This window comes from Chamaea fasciata, unplaced genomic scaffold, assembly GCF_029207755.1.
Source record: "Chamaea fasciata isolate MVZ Bird 193981 ecotype frontalis unplaced genomic scaffold, bChaFas1.0.hap1 SCAF_11, whole genome shotgun sequence".
Classification (NCBI taxonomy): Eukaryota; Metazoa; Chordata; class Aves; order Passeriformes; family Sylviidae; genus Chamaea; species Chamaea fasciata.
In genome coordinates, this window is record NW_027094096.1 from 7,468,920 (window position 1) to 7,495,060 (window position 26,141).

Genomic DNA, 26,141 nt, shown 5'->3' on the forward strand with positions numbered 1-26,141 from the left:
GCCCCTTCAGGGGGCTTTTGAATTAAAATCCCAGACGTTTTCCCTGCGGGACGGCTCCGCTGCCGGTGTCGTTTCCTTGTCCAGCCAGGTCCTGCAGCCTGGCACAGGAGCACAGAGGCGGGTCAGGGAGCTGGATGTCCCCACGGGTGGGTACAGCCTTGTCACGCCTCCACAGTCCCCACTCCCCGAGTGTCCGGGCTCGCCGAGTCCGAGCCCCCACCTGCTCCATGCGCGCTGCCTTTGCTCTCTGCGACTTTAAAGTTCCCTCGGTGCACAAAGCAAAGAGGGAGGAGAAAGCGTTTCATCATCGCTCCCGGGAGCCGACTTATAAAAACTTGACGCTCCCGCTGCCCTGGCTCACTCGCAGCCTTGGAGGGATTTCGGCACAGTCCGTGCGGGCTGCGGGCGGCGGGACGGGCCGGAGAGCGGCGCAGCCCAACAATTCCGGGCTGCCCGGGAAACCCTCGCGATGGGAGTCCACGCCGAAGTCGGCAAATCCCCGGCTGACATCCCCAAGAGCTCCGGCACCTGCTCCAGGAGTATCTTCTGCAACATCAAAGTAAGGATGGGGCAGGGATGCTGGCGGCGAGGGAGGGGGGTTCCAGCCTGGAGAGGGACCCCAGCCCATCCCCGTGTTCCTCGCACGCAGCGCGGGTGAAACGAGGGGTGTAGGATGATGCAGAATTTGAGCATCATCTCCTGGGGCAGTCCCGCGGAATCCAGCCCTGCTCGGTGCCTGTGGGTTCGGAGTGATGCCCTGCACGGCTCGTGGGTGTTTCACCCCGTGGAGCAGCTCTCCGTGAGCTTCCCCACCGCCTCTGGTACACGGTGTGCTGCTGCTTAGGGAATGATTAACCACATCCTGGTGTGAAAAGAAAACACTGCCCTAGAATAACACGCGCTCGCTTTAAAAACTCGGGTGAGCAGAGGTTTTGAGTGACAGAAACAAAAGCTCGGAGGGCTGAGGTGGGTTTTCGAGTGCTGGCTGCCCAGTTCCTCTGTCACCTGAGAGCGGGGACCTCCAGGCTCCTGAGCTCACTGCCTGCGTGCGAACACACCGCTCACCCGGCCGTGTGTCACCTTTCACACCCTGCCAACCCTCCCGGCTTCACATCACCCCTCACCTTTTCCCCCCAGCTCTTTGGCCCGTTTTGGAATGTGCACCGCACGTGCAGGTTCCGCCTGGATGTCCCTGCAAGGGTGGGATTTCCACGCCTCCCCCACACCGGCACCTGGAGCAGGCCGGTGCAGTTTTTGGGAACGGCGGCTGCCGCGGGCAGAGCAGCTCCGGGGATTTGCCGGGGACACCGGCGGGCAGCGCCCCCCGTGCCGGGGCTGCCGGGGCTGCCCGGGCCGGGCTGTGCTTTCCCACCGCTGTTCTGGATCCCAGCGTGTGTGCTGTGGTGTGTCTGCACCTCCCAGCTCAGGGTTTCCAGGGTGTGTGGCCGTGGATGAGGTGTTGCGGTCGGGATGGGCTTGGGGTTTGTTTGCCATCAAGCTTCCCTCACCCTGCTCCTGGTGCTGCCCGCTCCTCCCTGGACTGTGCTGGGGTTCTGTGGGGATGCTGTAGGTGCCGTGGGGCTGTTCCCAAGTGGCTGCTCCTCCTCAGAGCTCCCAGGGCTGGAGGCATGACCCCAGATGATGTCTCCCAGCCCCATACCCTTGAACTGCTCAGGCTGGGCTATTCCAGCAGGTGATGACACTTTTTGGCTGCGGGCTCCAGGAGGAAGGGCTTGAGATTACCCTGTGTGATTTGGGGCTTCCCCTGGGCTACTCTGATGTTCCTCTGGAGGGGACTGCTGACCTGTCCCCTGCTCTGCTGGACATGCAGCATGTGCCCCCAGCCCCCTCCAGGCTGCTGCAGTATTGACCCTGACTTGGGGTGAATAAAGTCACCCCAAACCAGAGCCCTTCTTGCAGTTCATGCTCTTTCCTGGAAACTGGCAGCAAGCAAAAATAGCCTGGAGTGGAAAAACATTGCCAAACCCTCTTTCAGGATGTCAAGCTTTTAGATTAAAAAAACAAAAGCCCCCCAAAAATAAATGCTACTCCATTTGTACACCCCACAGGCATCTGCAGGGTGTGGGATGTGGGTGCCCCAGAGTCAGACTGGGTGCTCAGCACACCACATGCCCCAGGGCACTTGGATGGGACCTTTAAGGGGCATCTGGCCAAAGGCAGATGACTTGGGGGTGACTCGGGGGTGTCACTTTGCTAGTGGCAGGAAAACCATTGCCTGAAGAAAAGCTTTAAAACTGCTTTTTAAACTTTTTTCTTTTAAAACTTCTAGTTTAAAATTGTTTCTGGTTTTAAAAGTCAGCAGTCTGGCAGTGGCACCGTGCAAGCACGAGAAGGAGCAGTCTGAGCTCTACCCAAACATGCTTGTTGGCATCCAGAGGGATGATGTTCTCCACCATCTGGAATGGTGGGAAGTCAGGACACCCATCCCTCAGAGAAATATTCTTGCTTTTAAGAGCAAATGTATAAATTGACAGGCAACAAGATCCCCCACCCCTTCCTGACCTACTCACTCTTCCTGTCCTGTGATATTTGCATTAAAAATATATACATTTACAAAAGAACTGCTTCAGGGTCAGAAAGCATCAGCCTGTGTGTAGTGTCAGTCCCCTCAGCCCCCAAAAACGAGTAGGACATCGAAGTGTCACAGTGGAATTTCCAGGTTTGGGGAGTTTTGGAGTGAATGGTCATCAGAGGGCAAGGCATGGTCAACACCTGGGTTTGAAAGGGTTTGTAGCTCTTATTTATGCAAGAAGCCACTGGTGCTATGAATGATGGATTATTAAAAAGCCTCATCCAGATCCAAATTTTATGGGAAGCTGAAGGCATCACCCTCCCCAGACAAAACATCCTCATAGAGGCAATGGCAGTTTCTGATGGGGCCAGCAAAATTCCCTACTTTTAACAGGCTTGGAAGGACATGATTAAGACTTGGAAGATTTAATCACGAAGCTCATATTTAATCCCCAAAGCCAATGTGATGGGATGATAATCAGGATGTCTTTTGCAGGGCTGAGGCCAAAATAACAATTTTTTTTTCCATGTAAACCATCTTGCCCTTCCATGATCCCTGTGATAGGGACCACCACCCCCTGCACCTGACCTCATCTCTCTCACGGTGTTTTCCAGAGCTGGACCCACTGGCACTGGGGTTTGGAGGTGTGGGAACACAGTGGTGTCAGGGATGGGCATCAGCAAGGGAGAAGTCCTGGTGGAAAGGGGCAGTTTGAGGAATTCTGTGGGGGTCTGAAGAGTGGGATGGGGTTGGAGTCATGGGGGCACTGCTGGAGATGCAGGAACGGTGCAGCTGCACTTCATGAAACAATTCCCTGTGGATGTGGCCTTGGATCCGTGCGGTTCCAGCTGCTCCCCGATCCCTGTGGAGCCCGGCTGTGACAGTTCCGTGTGGGGCTGTGCAGTCCCTCCCAGCCACACGTGGGTATTTGGTGGCAGTGGCGGCGACACCTCCGGGCTGGGTCTGCACTGATACCGCCGGGCTCCGCCTGGCGCGGCCGGGCCGGGATCGCCGCCTGCCCTGCCTCACTCCTGGAACGAGCAAAAACACCACTCTGGGTCTGAGTGCAGGGCTGCCGAGCCCTCTGCCCGCTGCCTCCACCCTGAGCCCCCTGGAAGACACAAAACAGAACACAAAAGGCCTTCAGATTCTGGGGCTGGGAGGTTTTGGGGCTGCTGAGCTCTGACCTCAGCCAGAAACCTGGAGCATCCCGGTAACCCCCCAGCGTTGGTGGAGATCGGGGTGATGATGAGATATTTAGATGGGATACTGGGGAGAAATTCTTCCCTGTGAGGGTGACGAGGCCCTGACACAGGTTGCCCAGAGAAGCTGTGGCTGCCCCTGGATCCCTGGAAGTGTCCAAGGCCAGGCTGGACAGAGCTCGGAGCAGCCTGGGATGTGTCCCTGCTCATGGCTGGGGTAGGTCTGAATGAGCTTTACACTCCCTTCCCATCCAAAACATTCCACAGTTCTGTGATTTCTCTGATGAGCAGGGACATCCCCTGCTTGGATGTTCACCAGAGGCTCCCAGGTTTTGTTGTGCTGACTGGCACTGGGGTTTGGGGGCCTTGCAGGTGTGCTGCTCAGCAAACGCAGGATGAACCCAACCCTCAGGTGGATGCCAGCACCTAGTGGTACTGGGGATACCAAGAACCTCACAGCCTAAAGGATTAAAACAGGTTTAAAAGGTGGAGAAGGTGGTTGGTCCTCCTGATACCCACACATGGCCAGGGATCCCATCAGTGTCCCCCAGTCCAGAGCCCCAACCATGTGATTTGAGATCATGTTGGGTTTGATGATTCTGGAGGTCTTTCGCAGCCTTAATTATGCTATGATTCTATGTCCATTTTCTGCTCCCAGACAACCACTGGAAAAGGATTATTTCACAGGAATTCTCTGTTTACAGAGCCTGAGATATTTTGGCTTCTTTGCCTTTACTGTCTCATTCGCGGTTTTGAACTATTTTAATTGATTTTGGGATCCCCAGAAAGATGACAAGGAGGAGAGCTTTATAAATATCTTTTGATTTAGGGGAGCTGGACTGGTGTCAGCTGGAAGCTGGAGAGCACAGAGGAGCAGTGTGAAAGGGTTGTGAGTGTAAGGCAGGGAGAAGCTTTTTTTTTTCCATTCCTGCAGACCACCTGGCATGGAAAAGGAAACAGGAGGACAAGAGAGAATTATTCTCACTTATGTCAGCCAGAGGTGATCCAGAGAGAAGTTTAAAAGCCTTAGGAGAGGTTTAAATTGGGAGTTGTACTGGGGCAGGGAGAGGGAGGGAAGGGAAGAGGGTAGGAGAGGGGACAACAAGGTCAGGAGGAGGCAGTGGGCTCTCAGAGGCTTGAAAGCATCCCAGGGTGAAGGTGTTGGGAGCAGAGAACAGAGCAGGGAGCTCTCACCTCCCTGGGGAGGCTGGATGTCTCCTGCAGAGGAAATGGAGCCTGGCCTTGGGGTCTGAGGTCCCAACAGCAGCAGGGCAAGTTTTTTGTCCCTTCCTTCCAAGGGACTAAAGGAATTTGCTGAGGAGTGTATTCCAGAAGCCTGGAGATGTACCAGTTGCGCTCTCATATCCTGTTGGAAAAGATTATGAATTGCTTTGTTTAGCCAGAACAGGAGATTCATCAAGTCGCAGATCTGGAGGCAGCGTGGCTGAAGGTTTGGAGAGGGAAACACGGAAAGGAGAAAGTCATGGCTGGTTAGAGCCATTGATTGAAGCAAGAAAATCAAAGCAATATTGCAATCCTGGGAGCTGTGCAGGCAGGCACGGTGGGTTGGATGAGAGTTTGTGGCAAAGGAGGGTCGTTAGTGACATGAGGGGAATGACCTGCAGTGACATGGGTCTTCCAGCATTTGTGGTGATGGTGCTGAGACAGCACAGGTTGGGTTTGGATGGTCCAGCGCTGTAGTCACATCTGCTTTTGGTGAGATCAGGCTCCAGAAGGGAAGAACCACCTGGTCTTCACCAGCAACACCAGCAGTGGGATAAGGAAAAAAGACGTGTTGGAAAGTTTAGTGGGATCAAGGTCTAGGAGGCCTGAGACAAGGTAATTTTATGAGGGGTGAGGTGGTTGGGAGCCCAAACACAAGCAAGGAGTGGTCAGTGTAGATAAGATTATCGGGAGCAGGATGGGAGAGGAGTGACTCTGATAGGGAGCACGAGGCACGGCCAGCGGGGCAGGAGGAGTGTTTGCACACACTTCTGGGTCAGGCAAAACCCAGCCAGCCTGGACCTGCCCTCAAGGAAACCCTGGTCAGATCCTGATGCCCCAGAATGAAAAGAGACCTTCAGGAAAGAATGAAGGAAGACCAACCGTCCAACCTGCTGGAGGGAGGAGAGGCTGCGGGATGCTCGGCATCCTATTTCGAGGGCGGTATTTTCTTGGGAAGCATCCCACACTGAGGGTCTGTCTCAGCAATCCTCTGCAGCCAAAAACCTCCATTCTGGGCAAAGCTGGGCCTTGCAAAGTCACTGGGACACAGTGCCAGGAAATCCCGTGCCTGTGTTGCAAAAAGAGCAAATATTGTCTTTGCACGTGACAGTCGGGGGGTGTAAAACGTGCGTAGCTTGGCAGTAGACAGTTGTCATTCCAGTAGGCTTCAGGCAATCCCTGATCAGGTTAATTTGTGTATTATTTTATTATTTGCAATAGAAGCCCACATCTGCTGTTGGACCAGACTCAGAGGTTCTGTGCTAAAGGATGGGCTCTGCGCAGGGTATTTTGGTTCCTTTTGTGGAAATGTTGTGCTTTTTTTCATCTTTCATGGTACTTTTTGATCTACAAATCCAGGCAGCTGCCCATAGGAGAATGATGCCAAGGAGGGATGTATTTCTTCACTCATCCCTACACTTTCCATATCCAGCTGATACATTTCTTGTGGACTGAGTGACCTCAGGTGTCCTACTGCAGGAGGATCTCCCAGTGTAGTAAGAGTTGATCATACGCAAGCTCTAAAATAAACACTCTGTCTTCTCCCTATTAAAATTTTGGGGATATTCTTATTAACTCCTACTGTTGCCCCGTCCCCTTCCCTTTTTTTTTTTTTTTTTCTTTTGCAAGCTCAGGAGATTAAAGGGGAGGGAGTCTCCAGAGGTGGGCAGCTTGGAGTCTCCTGCTTTAGGAGAAACGTTCCCTGATTTTGGGAGGAAAGTCTTCTGACTTTCACTCAGGTCAGACAATTTTACTTTGGACTCAACTCAGACTGTACTCTGTGTAGGGAAAGAACTAATGGAACATCCTTACTCCTAGTCCTTTCCGAAGGTTTACACCAGCCAGATTAATTTTGCTTTTGGCCACGTCCTACTTCGGTGTCATCAGCCACCTGGGAGCACTTGGACAAGTACTGTGAGGGTCTCCAGCTCTCCAGGCAGTTCTTGTGTCCATCTAATGAACAAAGCCCTGACTCTTTCCATCCCCACTGCCGTGGGAAAGATGCTGGGCACGGAGATTAGCACAAGTGCTGTCAACATTTCCATCCTCTTTATCTCCAACCAGGGCTGCCAAGGGGAAGACACTGAAAAATGAAGTGGGGGATGACTTTGGACATGAGCTGTGGAAGCAGAGCAAGGAATTAACCCTTAACTCGCTCCTCCAGGTGGAGCAATGGCCACGCCACACGTAGCAGGATCCTCCCAAACCCGTGGTCCCTGCAGAGCAGAGTTAGGTTCTTGCCTGGAAGAGTCTTATCCTGACTGCTGGAGATCCCTGGAGGCTCCATAGAGATGGTTCACTCCAGTGAAATGAAACCTGAGTATTTGTTGGACACATCTCAGATGAAAGTTTAGGCTGGGGTTGACTGAATCCTTGCCAGCTCCCGTTGTCCAGAGCATGGAAGGACCAGTCCTCCCCCTTCCCAGCAATGGGGTGGGTATCTCTTCCTTTGGAAAAAGCACTGCCCTGGGAGGTGCTGGTCCCCACGAGCTGGGTGGGGGCAGCAGCCTGTCTCCCCCAGGAGTTTGCTTCCCTTCTAAATGCAGCTCCTTTTGGAAAGGAGTCAAGTGCCTTGTATAAACAGCCTGGAGTCAGGATTGCTCCGAAAGGAGCACAGGGATGATTACGAGGGGATTCTGGGGGATCCATGTGGGTGCACACCTTTGGCCTTCCCGTGCTGCTCCCTGCCTGCCTGCAATACTCCTTCCCTGCAGCTCCAAAAATACTCCAGGCTCCCGTGGGAGCCTCTGCTCCGGAGGGTCAGCACTTGGGAGTGCCCTCGGCTCCTCAACCTCCCACCGCGCCTTCGCCCTGGTGTCGGCTCTGCGTCAGCGAAACCTCCCTGCGAGGGCGCTTGGCTCTTCCTTAAGAGCCTCTTCTTGTCATGAGGGAAGATGGATTACAGCAGCTCCCTCCCCTCCTGGGGCTGCTCGGCGGGAGCGTGGGGCAGCACAGCACATCTGGAGCAGCTGGAAGGGCCAGGCCTGTGCTGGTTTCCATGCACCAGCAGGTTGTGGGTGGTCGGCATGAACGTGTGGGGATGGGAACGCGTGGGAAGAGAGGCAGGGATGGGAGAGACCCATGAGGACCTGTGAGGGGACACAGGACAGTGGTGCCCCTCATGTCCACCAGCCTCAGGGGGTGCACGGACTCCTTTTGGGGAGCCCTCCAAGTAAGGCCCTCTCCCAGTTTTTTGCGCTCAGAGCCTTCAAGGTTTGGGATGTCCTTATTTTAATCAAAACTGAGCCTGCTGAATGCAGGGCAAGTCTTGAATCGGGCCTCATCCCACCTCCAGACACTTGGAGAGTGTCTGGAAAAGCCACACTCCAGCTGCACAATTCCTGCAGCAAAGGTTGTTTTGCCTTTCTGCTGCTGTTTTGGGTGGCAGATTCTTCCCAAGGAAAAAAAACACCCCTGCCCTTCCCCTCCCATTCTCTGGGCTCTGCACATCTGAGGGCTGAGGCTGCTGTGTGGTCTCAGGGTGGGATCACATCCCTGGAGCATCCGTCCGGCTTTGCTGCCTTTCCGGTTAATCCTGCACACAAGGGCTGGATTGGAAGGACCCATGGGCAGGGGGAAGCAGTCACACCCCAAGGTTTTCCTCTCCCTTCGGTGGTGCTCTCCAGCTGCATTTCTCCCACCTCATCTTCCCTCCTGGCAGGAAGCCCCAGCTTGTTCCCAGGCATCTCTGGATCAGGACTCTGTTTTGGCCATCCCAAGTTATCATCAAGACATAAAAATATCTCAGGCCATCTCCTCTCCTCTCCTCTCCTCTCCTCTCCTCTCCTCTCCTCTCCTCTCCTCTCCTCTCCTCTCCTCTCCTCTCCTCTCCTCTCCTCTCCTCTCCTCTCCTCTCCTCTCCTCTCCTCTCCTCTCCTCTCCTCTCCTCTCCTCTCCTCTCCTCTCCTCTCCTCTCCTCTCCTCTCCTCTCCTCTCCTCTCCTCTCCTCTCCTCTCCTCTCCTCTCCTCTCCTCTCCTCTCCTCTCCTCTCCTCTCCTCTCCTCTCCTCTCCTCTCCTCGTTCCCATGGTCCTTCCACACCTCCAACCCATCTCCTGCCAACTGGGATTGGCATTCTGGGCAGTCAGCCTGCCTCTTCTCATCTTCCCTCCCTGCCATCACCCTCTCTGTCCTCAACCCTCCATCTCCCCATCTGCCCTGGGACTGGGCTGACATTTGCTGCTCTAAATTCAGCCTCGGTGACCCACCCTCTTCCCTCCCTGTTGGTAAACAGCTCTGCTTCTCCATCTGACGCCTGGCTCCCGGAGAGCTCTGTGTCCAGCTGCTCTGCAGCAGGCAGTCCCAGATTGCTGCTGTTCAGCCAGCTCTTCCTTGCTCCAGTGGCTTCAGTAGTGTCTGGTCAGAGCCACACAAACAAAAATTGATGTTCTCTGGCAACCATCCCCTCTCCAGTTCCCATCCTCACAGGAGTCACCCCTCTGCTCCAGATCAGCCCACAATTCCAGGTCAGGCCTGGGGAAGGTGGTGGATCCAGCTTCCACCCACAGGATTTTGTCCTGGGATGGGATTTCAAGTGTGGGAGCTGATAGTGGGAGGGTGGAGAGGTCATTTAGCTTCAAGAGTTTACTGGCAGATATTTCACTTCCACTTTGGCCCCGTCTGGGAGGATTTCCCACGTTACACCCCGAATTCCTGTTCTGCAGCTTTTTGTTGGGGCAAAGTCCCAGCTTGGGACTTTGTCCTCTCCTGGTTATTGCAATGGCAATGCCAGCCTGATGCCAGCCTGTCTGCTCTCACCCCTACGAGATGTGGCTGGCCACTCCATGATGGCAGCTTGTGCCTGTGATCCTTCTTTCCTCATTTTTTGGGGGTCTGCCTTTCTCCTTCATCTTCCCCATGGTCTCCAGGTTTTACCAAGCCTGCCCTCACACTGCCAGGGCTCCATTTTCTCCTTCTCCTTCCTCTCCATCCTCTTCTCTTCTGCTGTCTGTCAGCATCTCTCCCATCTCCTATGCCTTTAGATTCCAGGTCTTTTGGCTGGATCTCTCCTCCCTCACAGGAAAACACCCCCAAGAAACCATTTTCTTGCCCATCTTCTATGCAAATTCTGCTACAATTGCTAGGGGAAAAAAAAAAAAAAAAGGAATTGTGGTGGTCTACAGCTGGTAGTTATAATTAATTCCAATCTTATAACTGAAATTTGATTGATTATATAATTACTGTGGTTATGCAACTCGACAAGTAAGGCCCATTGGAGGGCAGGCCCAGGCCTGTGGGATCTCAGGCTGCCATTGGCTGGTTGGCCAGGTGGGAACTGGCTCAGCCAATGAGGATCGACTGCAGGTGCCTCCTCACCTATATAAGGAGAAGAGGCCTTAATAAATCGGGCTGTTGCTGCGAGACCTTTGTGTGTGTATGTGTGTGTCGCTTCCCTGTCTCCCACTGTGATATCTGGTGACCCCGATGTGATATCAACAGCCCTCCGTGGGCAGAGTGGAGCAGGAGCAGCTGCTGGTAGCATTCAGAGCTGTGGAGCCCCAGCAAAGACAGCATGTAGAGCTGCAGAAGACAGCGAGGAGAGCCATGTCTGGGTCTGGACCCCCCTCGTTCTTAGAGGGTGTTAAGAAGAAACTGTCAGGATGGGAGCATGGGACTCTACACAAGAGGATCCTATCCTCAAGGTATGGATAGTGACGTTAAAGAAAAGAGGTGTAAAGTATGACAACCGGGCTTTAACTGCCCGGCTAATGTGGTGCAAAAGTCACGAGCTGGACACTACTGAAGGGGCCGCTTTAGATTGTTAAACATGGGACTGGGCTGTCAGGCACGTACTTCAAGCAGCGTCCATTGGAGACGAGGCTGCCATTGGCATTATCAAGCCATGAAGACTCATAATGGACCTGCTGAAGCAGCTACGAAGAGAGCAGAACTCAAGGGCGGTGGAGGGGGAACCCTCGACTCCTTCTGAGACGAGTGAGGAGAAGCGGGCATCGGGAGACCTGGCGGGAGGTGTGGCTGCCGCTGTGGGTGTGAGGGGGCGTAAAACAGCCAGGCCACCTCACCCTTAGAGCATCCTGCAGCCTCCAGAGACTGCCTGGCCGCCCTGTGTCGGGGAGTGCAGACAGCAGGAAGCCCCCAGCCGAACCTGGTCGCCTGTCAGTGGAAGCGGAACCTGACACTAGAAGAGCCCTGCTGAGCGCCGGGGCCGGTTTGTGGACAGATCCCAGAAAAGCATCACTGCAGGTGCCCGGATACCCAGTGAATGTTACACCTGGAAGCAGCAGCAGAGCAACTGCAGGATCCGAAAGTCGCCGCCGCCTCTGTACATGCACTGCTGCTACCAGAGCTAGAGTCACTCGTGGAACACCCATGGTTAGGGGCACTGAAAGTCAAAAACCCCGCTTTTCTGCAGACCCCCTAGACAAAACCGTGACAAGGATACTACCTTGCTGGTTGTCTTTTCCACAGTGTTTTGAGAGTTGAAATGTTCCCTGGTTTTTAGAGTTAAGTTGTAAGTTTGTGACCTTCAAGCTATGAGCCTGCAGCATGTCAATTTGATAACTTGTATAGTTAGCAGTTCTGCCTGACATCTCCCCTAGGGTGAATGTTACAACTTCCAAGGTACGTGGGATACATCACTGACGAAGGAAGGGCTGGGCCTGTTCAATTGAATTGAAGGTCTTATTCAAGATTTCCGAAGCCTAGGTTGAGGTTTTTACACAACGCTGTGTCTGTCTTTTCTGCAGGAGGACAGACACCACTTTTGTATTTAAAAATGAAAAGGAGGAATTGTCGTGGCCTACAGCCCACAGTTATAATTAATTCCAATCTTATAACTGAAACTTGATTATATAATTTGATAATATTATTGATAATTATACTTTTTAATATATTATATTGATAATATAATTGATAATTATATGCGGCATGATCTCCATGTGTGTGTGTCGCTTCCCTGCCTCGCACTGCGAGAACAATTGCTGGGCCTGGCCCTGCATCATCCTCTGCTCCCGAAACACAACTCCACCCACTTACGGAATTTGCATCCTCCAAACTGGGTGGACAATTTTGGTCTCTTTTGATTTATTTATTTTTTTTAATCATTTAATGGGTCAGGGCTACTGGGCGCTACCGCCCTTTCAGATAAATACTCATCAGGACTATTGCTGCTCTCCTGGCCAAGGACATCAGGAATTTGTCAGCCCTGCAGTACCTTTGCTCCCCCATCCATCATCCCGCACTTCCCAACATTATCACTGAGGGACACTCTTCCGGTATTCAGCAAATATTTGATTTCCTGTGGACCTAAATAAAAAGACCTTCCCCCGTTTGTTTGGTTTCTTGGGGTTTGGTTGTTTTTTGTTTTGTTGTTTTGTTGTTTTTTATTATTATATTGATTTTAAAATACTTTTGGCACTGTGTGGATGGATACATTCCATTCCAAGAAAAATAAAGGAAAACTGTTCTGACTAAATATAGATCAAAAGACCCTTGTAAGCTGCTTCTTGCATCCCTGGCTGAGAGCGCTCTCCTCTCACAGCCCACCCAGGCTCTTTCAACCAGATTTCTCCCTAAACTCTCTGTATTCCCTCCTCTGCCTTTGCTCATCTTGGCTCCTGGCTCGGCTCACTGCCTGGCTCAAGGGAAGATGCTGGTTTTGGAATACTATTTTGGAGTCTCCCAGTAGTGAGACCACGCTGTGCATATTTCATCCTCTCCCTCTGGGGCTTTTAACGCCCTTCCTTGACTTTTTCTAGCAACAGCCCTTGGAGCAGGTTCTGTTAATTGACTTTCCAGCTGAGTGAATCCAGGGATGCTCCATGCCAGAGGTGCAGCCATTGACCAAAGCCAGCTGGAATACGTTCACGCAGGATGTGGTCGTCAGCAGTTACGCAGCAGCAGGGCACTATGGTCTCACATGGCCTCAAAGGGTGCATGGAGAGGCTCACATGGGATATAAGGGAACATTCTTCACTAAAAGAGTGGTTAATCATTGGAACAGGCTATCCAGGGAAGTGGTGGGGTCACCATCTCTGGGAACTTCAAATAGCTAGTAGATGTGGCACTCCTCAGTGTGGTTTAAGTGGGCATGGTGGTACTCGGTCACAGGTTGGACCTGATGACCTTGGAGGTCTTTTCCAACCTTAATGAGTCTGTGATTCCAACTGGGTCCTCACTGGGGTGGCACTCTCTGTTTGCCCACAGGTGTTTGTGCTGTGCCATGGGCTCCTACAGCTCTCCCAGCTCCTCTACAGCGCCAACTTCAAGAGCAGCCTCACCACCATCGAGAAGCGCTTTGGGCTCTCCAGCCTCTCTTCAGGTTTCATCTCCAGCTTGCACGAGGTAACCGGGAGAGGAACACCCAAAGGGTGGCCAGAACCTGGGGGGCACCTTCCCAAAACAGAGTCTCAGGGCTGTTCACACCCAGGGCTTCCTCAGCCTCCGTGTGCTGGGAGGAGCAGCTGTGCTGTGCTCTGGGACACCTCATCACACCTCATTCTGCTCTGCCATACCTGGGGGGGAAAAGAGGCCCTTGTGGTGATGGCCCTTGGACAAGAGTAGAATTTCACTGGATGGAATTCCAGAATGGTTTTGCCTTAAAGGGACCTTAAAGTTCATCCCATCTCATTCCACCTCCTGCCATGGGCAGGGACACCTTCCACTACCCCAGGCTGCTCCAAGCCCTGTCCATCCTGGCCTTGGACACTTCTAGGGATCCCAGGGCAGCCACAGCTTCTCTGGGCACCCTGTGCCAGGGCCTCACCACCCTCACAGGGAGTAATTTCTTCCCAATATCCCATCCAACCCTGCCCTCTGGCAGTTTAAGGCATGAGCTGGCTGAGGATTTCCTCACCAACATTTTCTTATCAAGAAAACCTTTGGAATAAGTTTTCTCGTTCACATTTTCAGGATTTCTGTCCTTCCTAGCAGCTCTTCAAGGCCTGGCAAAGGCCAGGAAAAGATCTGCTGGCAGACACTTTTTTTTGCTGGCACCAAGTGGCAGCACACTTGTTCTGCCTGAGCTCCCTGGTGAGCACATGGGATGCTCCATTAGGAAGCTGGACACTGGGAATCTTCCTGGATCCTTGGGGAAGTGGATGCCCAAGTTTTACCTCAACCAGCATGAACATTTGGGATTAAAAAGATGTCTCAGGGCCCACTGAGACTTCTTGCTGTCTGTGACTGTGTGGGGTGCCCTGCCTGTCCACGACAACAATTTTATTACGTTGGTGCCTACAGCAATTCCAAGAACAAAACCCACAAAGAGACAAACAAAGGAGCCCACACAAACATAAATACAAAGTTTTCTTAGCCATACACAGAATCACAGGATGGTTTGGGTTGGAAGGGACCTTTAAAGGCCATTTTTCCCAGCACCCTGCAATGAGCAGGGGCAGCTTCAACACGACAAAGATAAATGATGTTTAGCTTGTCCTGAGCTGTCAAAGCCCATGTAATGGCGATTTTGTGGTGTTCACCCACTTGACTGAGTGAGCTGGGTGGCTTCATGGTTTCCTAGTTGATGCTATCTTGCAGTTGCAAATGTCCAGGGTCATAAATATTTGCAGTGAGCTGGACTTTGTAGTAGGGCTCATGTCTGTTTGAGTCACAGGATTGGAGGCAATATGTTTCTTTCCTTGCTGGTTTTGGAGGAATTGTCAGTTTATGACACACTGGTCAACCTCTTCTTCCAGGGAACAAGGGACAGCGCAAGAGGAAATGGCCTCAAGTTGTGCCAGGGGTGGTTCAGTTTGTGTATGAGAGAAAATTTCTTCACTGAAAGGGTTGTCCAGCCCTGGCACAGCTGCCCAGGGCAGTGGTGGAGTCCCCATCCTTGGAGGGGTTAAACAGATGTGTGGATGTGGCACTCGGGGACATGGGTCAGTGGTGGCCTTCCTGTGCTGGGGGAGCAGTTGGACTTGATGGTCTCAGAGGGTTTTCCCAATCTAAATGATTCTGTGGTGCCTGTGGGATGGGGGCAAGGTGTGGGTGCTAAAAAAGCCCCAGCCAGGTCACAGGGAGGCTGTGATGTCGTTCATGCCAACAAGGGATGCCCAGAGGTGGCCGAGGCCAAGGAGTGACTCTCTGGCTGGAGATGAGAAGGGAGCTCGCAGGGCGAGGGGATGCTCCTGTGAGGGTGAAACACCTCCTGAGGAGAGACCCAGGCACAGCCATGGGGTGTGGATGTCCTCTGTGATGTCTTCTCACATCCCTCCCACTTCTCTGTGCCTTTTGCAGATCGGCAACGTGGTGCTCATCATCTTTGTCAGCTACTTTGGCAGCCGAGTGCACCGCCCGCGCGTGATCGGCATTGGGGGGCTGCTGCTGGCGCTGGGGGCCTTCCTGGTGACCCTGCCACACTTCCTCTCAGGCCCCTACGAGTACACTGCACTCAGCACCGGTGAGTGCCCCCAGCTGTGCCCCCACAAACCCAGATCCAGCTGCTCCGGGATGGGTTACCCTGTGACTGCCCAAAAAAAGGGGGGTGTTTCCAGGGCACACATGGTTTAAAGGCAGAGCCTTCAGGTGGGCAGTTGCTGATTAAACCTGAGGTCATTATAGCTTTGGAACCCCTTCTGAATTCAAAAATTACATGTGGGATTTCTTCTGACTCTCCAATGCATGTTATTCCAGCTGTTGTTACAGAATCATGGAATGGTTTGAGTTTGAAGGGATCTTAAAGACCACCTCATTCCACCCCCTGCCATGGGCAGGGACAACTTCCACTATCCCAGGTTGCTCCAAGTCTGTCCTTGAACACTTCCAGGGATGGGGCAGCCACAGTTTCTCTGAGAGAGAGTAGGTTTAGATTAAATATTAGGGACAAATTCTTCTCTGTGTGGGTGGTGAGGCCCTGGCACAGGGTGCCCAGAGAAGCTGTGGCTGCCCCTGGATCACTGGAAGTGTCCAAGGCCAGGTTGGACAGGGCTTGGAGCAACCTGGGCTTGTGGAAGATGTCCCTGCCTGTGGCAGGGGGTGGAATGAGATGGGCTTTAAGGTCCCTTCCAACCCAAACCGTTCTGGAATTCTGTGATCTAGCAAAGCTTCCCTGTCCCCAGGGCCTGTTCTGCTCTGGCCGGCATATTTATGAACCAATCCAAGGAAGGTTGCTGCTTTAACTGGGAAGGCTTTGGGAACAAGCTCGTGTGAACAATGACAGCTCTATCTTCCATGCAGAATAGAATAAGCAGAAGAACCTGCATCACTTGCCATAAGACTGTCTTTGGTCTCTCCAAAGTGGTTTTGGTCCCTAAATCCTCAGAACGCTGATGAGCCTCAAGTTCCAGAGGGATTGCCACCTCTGAAACCCAGATCTCTGCTTGTCCCCATCCCATAATTTTTGAGTTTAGATAGTAAATCAGGCATCAGATGCCAAGTTTTCCAGCAGCCTAAATTCATGCATCAGGCTACGGACAGGTCAGGATTTGGGACAGGGGCTGCTCTTACTGCAAAGGAAATGAGGAAGGAGCAGGTATCACCCTGCTCCCTGCCCGGAGCCAGGCTCCCTGTGTGGGTGGGTAGGTACAACAATAAGGAAACTGGACAGGAATCATGAGTTGGTCCAAGTGATGCTAATGCCCCAGTTGCTAAGTGTTGGACTTGTGTGCAACTATGGAAGTATAGCCAGAAATCACTGAAAAGGTCAAAAGAAAGTACCAAGAACTGTATTTCACCCAAAAGTTCTGTACAGAGCACAATTCTTGCAGAACACCTTTGCTAAACTGAACAGGATTAGAGGATGGACTGCAAAAACAGATGGACAGGGCAGAGATATTGACATGGTGAGGACTGCCTGACGATGGAAAAGAACACAGTCTGCGAACAGCCCCTGAAGATACTTCAGTCCTGGTTGGAGTCTGGAGCAGGCTGAAGACTCCCAGAGTTTGGGCTGTATGAAGAACCAAGGGCCATGCTTTGGAAGGAGCTGGGCTAGTCCTGAGCCATGGGGGCAGCAGAGATTCAGGGCAGGGAATCCTGCTTAGGGCAGCCAGCTGGCCCCAGAGGGCATCACTCCCTGTTCCTGCCCGGGTACCACAAGGGAGCAGAGACCACAGACAGTAAAAACCAGTCATAGGTTAGGTCTGCCCTCATTAAACCCAGAGCACTCTCACTCCATGGCATGATCCCTTTAAAAGTATGATTAAAATCACAGCCTGGTTGTTTGCTACTCTGACCTCAGTGTAATACTCCAAAGGAAGGGCAGGGTGATGAGAACTGCTGAATAAAATGAGCAATCCATCCAAAATCCAGCAGTTTGTGCCTACTCAGTGAGTTGGGGAGATTCCTGCTATTTGGGGATTTACTGTGGGAGGAGGCAGGGGATGTACCCAGTGTTGAAATGTTCATTTTTTTCCCTTCCAGGTAACAAAAGCCAGGGGCAGGTTGAGCTGTGCCATGCAGAGAGCAAGTTTGTGTGCCCAAACACCACCAGGGACCCAGAGAAGGAGGCCAGCAGCATGTGGGCCATGATGGTCATTGCCCAGCTTCTGGCTGGGATCGGGACCGTGCCCATCCAGCCCTTTGGGATATCCTACGTGGATGACTTTGCAGATGCCAACAATTCCCCGCTGTATGTTGGTAAGTGGGACCATCGCTGTACATTGTTTTCTGTTTCACACAATCCCAGGATGGTTTGGGCTGCAAGGGACCTGGAAGCTCATCCAGTTCCATCCCCTGCCATGGGCAGGGACACCTTCCCCTAGATCGAGTTGCTCCAAGCTCCAGCATCCTTGTCTTCCCTCTGCAGTGAGGGATCACTGTTCCAATGAATTGCCCCTCTAATCCCTCAGAATTCCCAAATCTGCAAGGAAAATGAAGGAAAGAGGACTGAAGGAACCTAAAAGGTTCTGAAGAGGAAGGAAAGTGGGACCAGTGTTTTTATAATACAAGTGCTCCCTTTAGGGAATGTCTGTCAGGGTGAATGGCTCTGGGGGGGGGTCTGTGTTGCCTCAGTATAGGAGAAATTCCATCTCCCCAAGTCCCATTTAATTTTATGTCTGATGCAGCCCAAGCTCACTGTCCCCTTTAAAACATCTTGAGAAGGTTGTGTAAAGAATTTCTCTCAAGGAGGGAACTTGGATCCTGTCATTGCAAACAAGTCAAAAGAAAATGTTCTGACCTTACGGGTTATCTATTTCAGAATGAGAGGGTTCAGCTGCACCCAGGGTGGTCTGGTGGCCTTTTTTGCCCTCAGAATCTTTCACCTCTTCTGATGTTTGTACTGAATGTTTTTCCTTGGATCTGAGGATTAGGATGTGTTTGTTTCCTTGGCATCCTAGCAGAAATGAAGGTCTCAATCCCCTGTGTGAGCCCAGGATGTCACTGCCCTGGTGCTCCCTGGGGTTCATGAATATCATGGATATTCATTGTGTAGCTGCCAACTTGTACTGTGTCAGGAAAGCCTCGATGGCAGCAGAGCAGAGGGACTGTTTTCACAGGCAGCTGCCTTCCCTCTCCTGTTCCTGTCAGATAAACACCACCTTCACTGTCAGGGCAGTGGGGACCTTCTCACCATCTGAAGCATGATGAAGGGTGGCTTCACCCCTCTGTGTGTTGTGCCATCATTCCTGCACCTCCTGGGCAGACAGAAGCCTTAGATGCATGGAAACTACCATTCCCTGCTCACAGGGGCTCTCTCTGCTCCCTTTCCCCAGCCATCCTCTTTGCCATTGCTGTGTTTGGCCCTGCCTTTGGATACTTGCTGGGGTCTGTGGTGCTGCGGCTCTTCGTGGACATCGGAAGGGTTGACACTGGTAAGTATTGCTCCGGTAGCAGTGGTCCTAAAGACCCTCTGTGGGACAGAAGGTCATTCTGAGATGAAAGGTGACAGAAACCACCAATCTTGTGACCCATAAAACCCACTGCCCTGGAAAGACCCGACCTGGAAAAGCACCCCCAGCATACTCCTCCACTCCCTGAGGACAGAGAGAGGTGGTTCTGACACCACCACTGAGGCAGAGCCAGGGGTAGGGACATTCCAAGGCCCAACTCATGGTGCTGCACTGAGGTCATGGCTGGGGTCTGCACACTGCCACCACACTGAGGAGGTATCCCACAACCCCAGCATGTGGTGGTGAACAGGGAAACCTGAGGAACTCAGGGGTGGAGAAGACAACCACAGAGCAACAACTGCCCTATGGACACACAGAGGACTTGAGTCTACTCATGCTCCTCCCCAGCTCCCTCCACCAGCACGTGCAGAGAGAGAGGCTGAGCTGATGCCACTACAGGGATAATTTGCTTTATCCACAGCGTGTGCTTATTATTTCTGGTAACTTAATCACTAAAGAATTCTCCTCAGCTCCATCATTAACGTGGCTTTTCCTGTGTTTCCTTAGAGAGATCAGAGCCTGCCTGACATTTTTGTCCGGTGCCTGATAAGAATAATAAATGAACGTGGGCAGGAAATGCCAAAAAGCTTTGGCCCACTCCCCGCGGCGGCAGACAGATTTAGCAGCCTCTGCCTGGTCGCTCCATGATGACGTCCAAGCTGCAGAGTGGAGTGGTCCTGTTTGGGGAAGCGGGACGATTGTTTCAGTGGGGTGTGGGCTCCTCTCCTGTCACACCCTGGCACAGAGGTCCCACGCGGAGCTGGCCTCTGGTTCCTTCCCAGCCGCCACATCCCAGCCGTGGGCAGCCAGGTCCCCAGGCCAAGCCAGGCAATCTGTCAAACCTCCCGTGAGCATCCCTTGGCCCAGCCAAAGGATGTGTGTGCTGGAGACAGGGCGGCTCTCACCTTCTCCTCCTTTTTCCGGAGAAGGCGCCCGGAGTTTGGTGCACTCGGAAACCAGGAGCTTCTGCCAGCACAGGGCCTTCCCTCAGTCCCTGCAAGCAGAAAGTGACCAAGCCTGGAACAATGGGAGAGCAACTTTTTCCAGGAAAGCAGCGTGCCCTTTCCCAGTCCCTGTCTTGGCTCAGCATGGTCCAACCCTCTGTGTTCTCCAGGCAGACGATGGAGTCGGGCCCCTGTAATCTCTGTCTCACTGGTTGGCTCAGGGGTTAGAGCTGAACCTGGGCCACCAGCGTGCTTCCTTGCTGACCAAATCCATCCTGCAGTCACCTGGGAGGCTTGGCACAGTTGGGATGAGTGGTGGTACAGGGCCCTTGCCGGGGAAAACACAGGTCAAACACAACCAGGGCCGGTCTTGCTGCCAGCACTGGCAGGAGCTCCCACCTCCATCCATTTGCTTTTACATGCCAGTGGAGAAACCCTTGGGCTGTGCCCACAGGGACTCATCATACTCCACCAGTCCATATTTTCATGGAGATTTGTCCCTTTCACCCCTGGAGCTCTCAGAATGTGTCCTTGTGTCTTGCAATGACAGTGGACCTGACGCCGAGTGACCAGCGGTGGATCGGAGCCTGGTGGCTGGGGCTGCTCATCTCCTCGGGCTGTTTGGTGCTCACCTCCATCCCTTACTTCTTCTTCCCTCGGTACATGCTGAAAGGAGAGGTGAGACCTCATCTCCAGAGGCTGGAACGTCCTGGAGCCAGGGATGTGCTCAGGGAGGGAATACCTGTCCCCAAAGGAGAGGGGTGGGAGGGAGGAAGGCAGTCCAGCAGCCCTTTCCCATCAAAACAAAATTTAAAAGATGGAAAATAATTAACATGCATAATTTTGGTGTTTTCAAAGCCAAACCCTCCTGGTTTTGTTACAAAAATACTTCAGTTCTGTTTTGAAATTGTTTACTCATTGATTCTTTAAAGGTAAAATCAAACCCAAAATATTTCACAGTTAAGGCTAAAGGACTCCCCAGACTTGAGCGGAACTCTCTCTTAATTTTCATTTTTAGACTTTTCACAGAGTTAAAAGGGAGGTGTTTTGTCAGGGTTCAGGGGAGGAAAGTTCTTAAAATCTCCCAATTACAAGCTGTTGTCTTGCTGCCCTGCTCAGGGGCTGCAGTGATATTTGAGATAATTCATCCCTTTGATCACAGAATCCCGGAATGGTTTGGGTTGGAAGAACCTTAAAGCTCACCCTGTTCCACTCCCTGCCATGGGCAGGGACACCTTCCACTAGCCCAGGTTGCTCCAAGCTCCATCCAGCTTGGCTTTGGACACTTCAGGGATGGGACAGCCACAGCTTCTCTGAGCACCCTGTGCCAGGGCCTCACCTCCTCAAGAATTTGTCCCCAAGATCCCATCTAACCCTAATGGCAGTGGGAAGCCATTCCCCCTTGTCCTGACACTCCAGGCCCTTGTCCAAAGTCCCTCGCCAGTTCTCTTGGAGCTCCTTTAGGCTCTGGAAGGGGATCCCCCCAGAGCCTTCTCTTCTCCGGGTGAACACTCGCAGCTCTCCCAGCCTGGAGAAGTGCTCTGGGGACATGGGAGGGGGCTTTGCTGTAATTGTCAGGCTTGGCTGGGGGTCAAAGGCCTTTGGGACAGACCCTGCCCATCCTGAGCCTCCCTGTGCCAGGACAGTGCCAGCCCCTCTCACCACAGGCTGCTCCTCTCTCTCCTCCCAGGAGCGGAACACGGAGGCCGGGATGCTCAGGAAGATGGAGACAGGGGCTGCTGAAGACATCTCCCTGCTGGAGTTCATAAAAAGTAAACTCCTGGCGGGTCCAGGCGAGGGTGGATGGGGATGCTGGGCCATGCTGGGTGGGCAGATTTACACCAAGGGGGCTTGTTTGGAGTCCTTGGGAGCCCAGCACCGTGTGTGGACCAGGTCCAGCACCATGCGGGCCTAAGAACCATGGGAAGGTGGGCACAGCCTCCCTCTGGTTACAGACCTCTTGAGGGCCCTCTGCCCTGGGGCCAAATTTTGCGTTGAGGACCTTAAAGTGGTACCAGTGTGGCAGAAAAGGGTTGCTGGGAGGTTTAACCCCCGCTCCAGGAGTGGGCACAGGGTTGCCGGCGCCACCAGCTCCTCAACGGGGTCTCCCCACTGCAGCTGACACAGTCTATGTGGAGCCAAAACAGGCTTGAGAGGGATGTCACTGCTGAGGGACCAGATTAATGACTCTTTTAGCTTCAGGAGGACTTCTTCCCAAATAAAGCCCCTCCCTCCTTGCCTCTTCCTCCACTGCAGTCATATCCTGGAGCTGCCAGTTCCCTCTTCTCCTCTCCTTGGGCTCTAATGGATGCTGGCTTTCCAGCACTCTCAGCTGTTTAGAAAACTCATAAGAGACCAAGTAAACAGAGTTACTCCTAGGGCCCATCTGCCTCTGCTGACACGGCCAGAGGACACAATGTCCCACCAGGCAAACACATCCATGGTCCTGCCAGCTGCTGGGATGCATTAGGTTGTCTTCCCTCCCACTTTCCCATGCCTGCAGACATCCCCAGTAGATCATCATCATCACCCCACAGATATCCTTACTGGGAAAAGGCTAAGGGTGGGGGCTTCTTCCCAGTAGAAATTGTTGGCGTGAGCATCACACAGCAAAAAAACATTTTTCCTATGGTTTGCCTGTAGGATTCCCAAAGATCTTCATCAGGCTGCTGCTCAACCCCCTCTTCATCCTCCTGGTGCTGGCTCAGTGCAGCTTCTCCTCCGTCATTGCGGGCCTGGCCACCTTCCTCAACAAATTCCTGGAGAAGCAGTATGGTGCCTCCCCCTCCCAGGCCAACTTCCTCATAGGTGAGCACAGAGGGAGGCAAAAAGTATCCATCAGCAGGGAGCCAACCGCCCATATTCCCCCAGGCTTTTTAAATCCTGGAGAAGAAGTCGCTGAAAGCTCATTTTTGGATGAGACCTGGCGTTCACCTTGGGGTAGCTGGTGGCTTTCCAGGTGCCTTGGGCTTGGGCTGACTTGGACAACAGTTGGATCTGCGGGTTCTCCCAACTCCTGTGAGGTCCAGGGAGCTGCCCCCTGCCCATGGAGGGGTTCTGGGCAGGTAGGACCCCCCTGATGGCTCCATTCCTCTGCAGGAGCTGTGAACCTGCCAGCAGCAGCACTCGGGATGCTGCTGGGAGGGATCATCATGAAGCGCTTCTCCTTCTCCCTGCGGGCCATCCCGCGCTTCGCCGTGGTGGTGCTCGTCTTCTCCATCCTCCTCTCCCTGCCCATTTTCTTCATGGGCTGCTCCACAGGGCACATCGAGGGCATCTACCACCCCAGGTAATGCAGGTGCTGCTTCCCAGCTCCTTGTTTCTCCAGCTCTTATCCGTGGGGAGGGATGTAGGCTGGTGGAAAGGGAGAAGACATCACCCTGCTGCTTCTTGCTCCTTGAACTCCCCACTGCATGGAGGAGATCTGGGTGCTTCACAGCCTAGAGAGCTCAGGAGGGCGTTTATCCATGATTTTCTGGGCCAAACAAGCAGGGTGTAATTTTTCACTCTGGATTTTAAGGGGAAAATTAGTAATTTTGTGTCCCCATCACTTCACATGCTCCAAGTGTTACAGTGGGACATCATCCTTCTCCTCACCTCAGTGGATACTTTTGGCTCTTACCATGACTTCTTAAGATAAAAATTACATTTATATACAACCAAGGCTTGACGTCAAATGCATTGAGCTCATTTCCCAGTGCGCTGCCAGCAAGGAAGAGATTTCTGATGCCATCTTCCCACAGAAGGAGGTGGAGCAGGCCCCATCCCACCCTGCCCAAGGGTAGCTCCCCCAGGGCCACATTCCTGCAGGATTCAGGCTGTGTGACTCCAGCAGATGCACTTCTTGTGGGGGTGAGGGAAGACGGGGCAGATTTGGGTTTGTCCTCTTCACTTCCACAGTCATCAGGCTTGTTTGGGAACATGCCCACTTTCAGTTTACGTCCATGTGGTGTTTCCAGCTGTGGCTGTTCACACATCTGTTCGTGCAGCTCTGGATGGAGCCCAGATCCATTTCTTCAGGCTTTTGGCTGATAATTTTCAGTTAAAAAAAAAAAAAAAAAGAAAAAAAAGAGAAAATAAGCGTGTGACTACTTGTTTGTAGACATAACATAATTCCTGTGACATTCACTGCATGCTTCCAGAGGTACCTGCAGGGATCAGGGGCTGGCAGAAGGCCAGGCCGCTGCTGGCAGTGTCCCAGCCCAGACAGGAACAGGAAAACTGCTCAACTAGTAAATGAGATTTTTTTTTTTTTTTTTTAATTCTTCCTGCCCTATTTCTTAATTTTTTACCAATTTTTCCTCCCTCCTTTCTGGCAGTACACCCAATTCCCAGCAGCAGGTTAAGGAGCGGGTTGGGTGCCAATGCTCTAAGCAGATCTTCCACCCCGTATGCTGGAAAAACACCACGGAGTACATCTCACCCTGCTTTGCTGGCTGCACCAGCAGCACCACCAACCCCTCCAATCCCAGACAACAGGTGAGTAAAGCAAGTGGTTAACAAAGTGGTTATTCCTTGCTGGGGAAAAGCGGAGTGATGCTACAGGAACCCAAAAAATGCAATAAGGGGGTGGAACCTTTTCCACAGGGCATGCTGAGCCCTGGGAAGGTGCTGTGGAGAATTGCTGTAATGCCCTGGGAACCTGCTTGGAGGAAAAGGGATGGTGGCAAATTCCATTACAGGATGCCATGGCTGTGCCTTCAAACTGGAGCTGGTGCTCCTGTTGGTGTCCTGCACAGGGATGTGGGATGATGGGTCACGAGAAACTTGTGCTCCTGGCATTGGGAGTCTGACGTCTGTTTTGTTCCAAACGTTTCCAACAGATCTACCACAACTGTTCCCTGAATGGGAATGAGCTGTTCTCCACCTACACGGGCTCTTGTCCAGTCAGCTGCTCCCACATGCTCCTTCCTGCCATATTCCTCATCTCCTTTGCTGCCCTGGTCGCCTGCCTGTCCCACAACCCCCTCTACATGATGGTGTTACGGTGAGCGGGGGAGAGGGGAGTCCTGAGTCCCAGGGGGGAGCAGATATGATGGTTCCCCGTGTTGGGATCAACGGGATGTCATAAATGTGCAACCAGCCCAAGTCTTGGCCAAATCCAGTGCCAGCAGCTCTGACCTCTCGTGGCTTCTCCCCTGCAGGGTGGTGAACCAGGATGAGAAGTCGTTCGCCATCGGAGTCCAGTTCTTACTAATGAGACTGCTGGGTGAGTGTTCATCTCTGGACGAGGCTGGGGGTTCGCTGGAGCCGCGGGAGGCACTGAGCCTCCTCGGGATCAGCACCTGAGTCCATCCTCTCCTCCCGCCAGCCTGGCTGCCGGCCCCGGCTATGTTCGGAGCCCTCATCGACTCCGCCTGCATCTACTGGCAGCAGCAGTGCACCCAGCGCCGCTTCTGCGCCTACTACAACAACGATTTCCTCCGAAACAGGTACCCTGCGCCCCGGGGCCGGGCAGGGGAGGGGCCCCGGCCCAGCCTGGGGCCGGCTGGAAGTGCCAGCTCCGGATGTGACATGTCCCTGCTCTTGTCCCGGCAGATACCTGGGGCTGCATGTGGGCTACAAGGTGGTGGGCACCGTGCTGCTGGCCCTCATCAGCTGGAAGGTGAAGAGGAGCAAGGAGTACAACGTGCAGGAGAAGGCGGAGGGGCTGGTGTAGCCCCCGAGGACTGACTCGCACCCCCATCACCCGCTGCCACTACTTTGTCTTGTCTGGGTTTGTTTTACCTCCCACGGGAGCGACTCCGCCTTGGCAGCTCCGAGCTCCTCTCCCGCAGCCCAGGCGCTCCCGGCGAGGGGCGCTCCGGGGCCAGCCCCATCCTGGGAACGGCATCTCCCAGGATGGATCCAGCGGAGGGAGCAGGAGGCAGAGGGGGCTGGAACACACGGACCCGGAGAAGCGCCTGCTGTGGGCGATGGTCCCGCACCGGTGTGACATTCCCGGCCGGGACAGGAGCAGGGGAGGTGGCTGCCAGCCCGGAGGGGCTGCCCGGTGTCCCCCCGCCCACAGCCCCCCGCAGAGGTGAGCAGGGACACCGCACACGTGTTGGGACAAGTCATCACAAGGGGTTGATTGCAGAACACCTGGGGTTTGTTGCTCTTTTTATTTTTTAAATAAAGGTCACTTTTCCAACTGTGGTGGTTCCTTGGTCTCCCCTCACCAGCAAGACAAGCCCTGGGGAGGCTGCAGGTCACAGCCCGGCCCATGCTGAGCACATTCCAGCTGGGAAAGGGGAAGAAATGGTGGCAGAGGGGGACATTCTTCTGCAGCTCCACCGGCGATGGGGCAGGGCTGGTAGGGGCTACACAGAGCTCGGGGCCCAGCAGAGGAGCCCTGGCTGCAGTCCCACGGAACCTGCCCAGCCCTGCCCACATCTCCCTGATGGGCAAGGGGCTGCAGGCACAGCAGAAGGTTTTGACCTGAGGCTCTCACCCCTGCTAGGTTT

At 53.3% G+C, this 26,141-nt stretch overlaps 1 protein-coding gene across 2 annotated transcripts; it reads left to right on the plus strand.

Annotated features, from left to right (window-relative positions):
- The first annotated feature begins 332 nt into the window (after positions 1-332).
- SLCO2A1 (solute carrier organic anion transporter family member 2A1) lies at positions 333-25,829 on the plus strand. Of its 2 annotated transcripts, XM_066194190.1 has the most exons (14): positions 335-559; positions 13,125-13,262; positions 15,159-15,321; positions 17,283-17,498; positions 18,575-18,673; positions 20,246-20,373; positions 21,386-21,467; positions 22,339-22,503; positions 22,795-22,984; positions 24,015-24,174; positions 24,519-24,682; positions 24,840-24,904; positions 25,007-25,127; positions 25,234-25,829. In XM_066194190.1, the coding sequence occupies exons 1-14, from the start codon at positions 470-472 to the stop codon at positions 25,352-25,354; spliced, it is 1,902 nt and encodes a 633-aa protein (XP_066050287.1). In that variant the 5' UTR covers positions 335-469; the 3' UTR covers positions 25,355-25,829. The 2 variants fall into 2 exon arrangements, with proteins under 2 accessions (XP_066050286.1, XP_066050287.1); XM_066194189.1 differs by having other exon boundaries at positions 333-559; positions 25,007-25,829.
- The last annotated feature ends 312 nt before the right edge of the window (positions 25,830-26,141 follow it).

Coding starts and splice junctions, on each gene's coding strand:
- SLCO2A1 (XM_066194189.1), top strand. CDS start 470: ATGGGAGTCCACGCCGAAGTCGGCAAATCCCCGGCTGACATCCCCAAG. Junction 22,504..22,794: donor CCAGGCCAACTTCCTCATAG/GTGAGCACAGAG, acceptor ATTCCTCTGCAG/GAGCTGTGAACCTGCCAGCA. Junction 24,175..24,518: donor CCTCCAATCCCAGACAACAG/GTGAGTAAAGCA, acceptor CGTTTCCAACAG/ATCTACCACAACTGTTCCCT.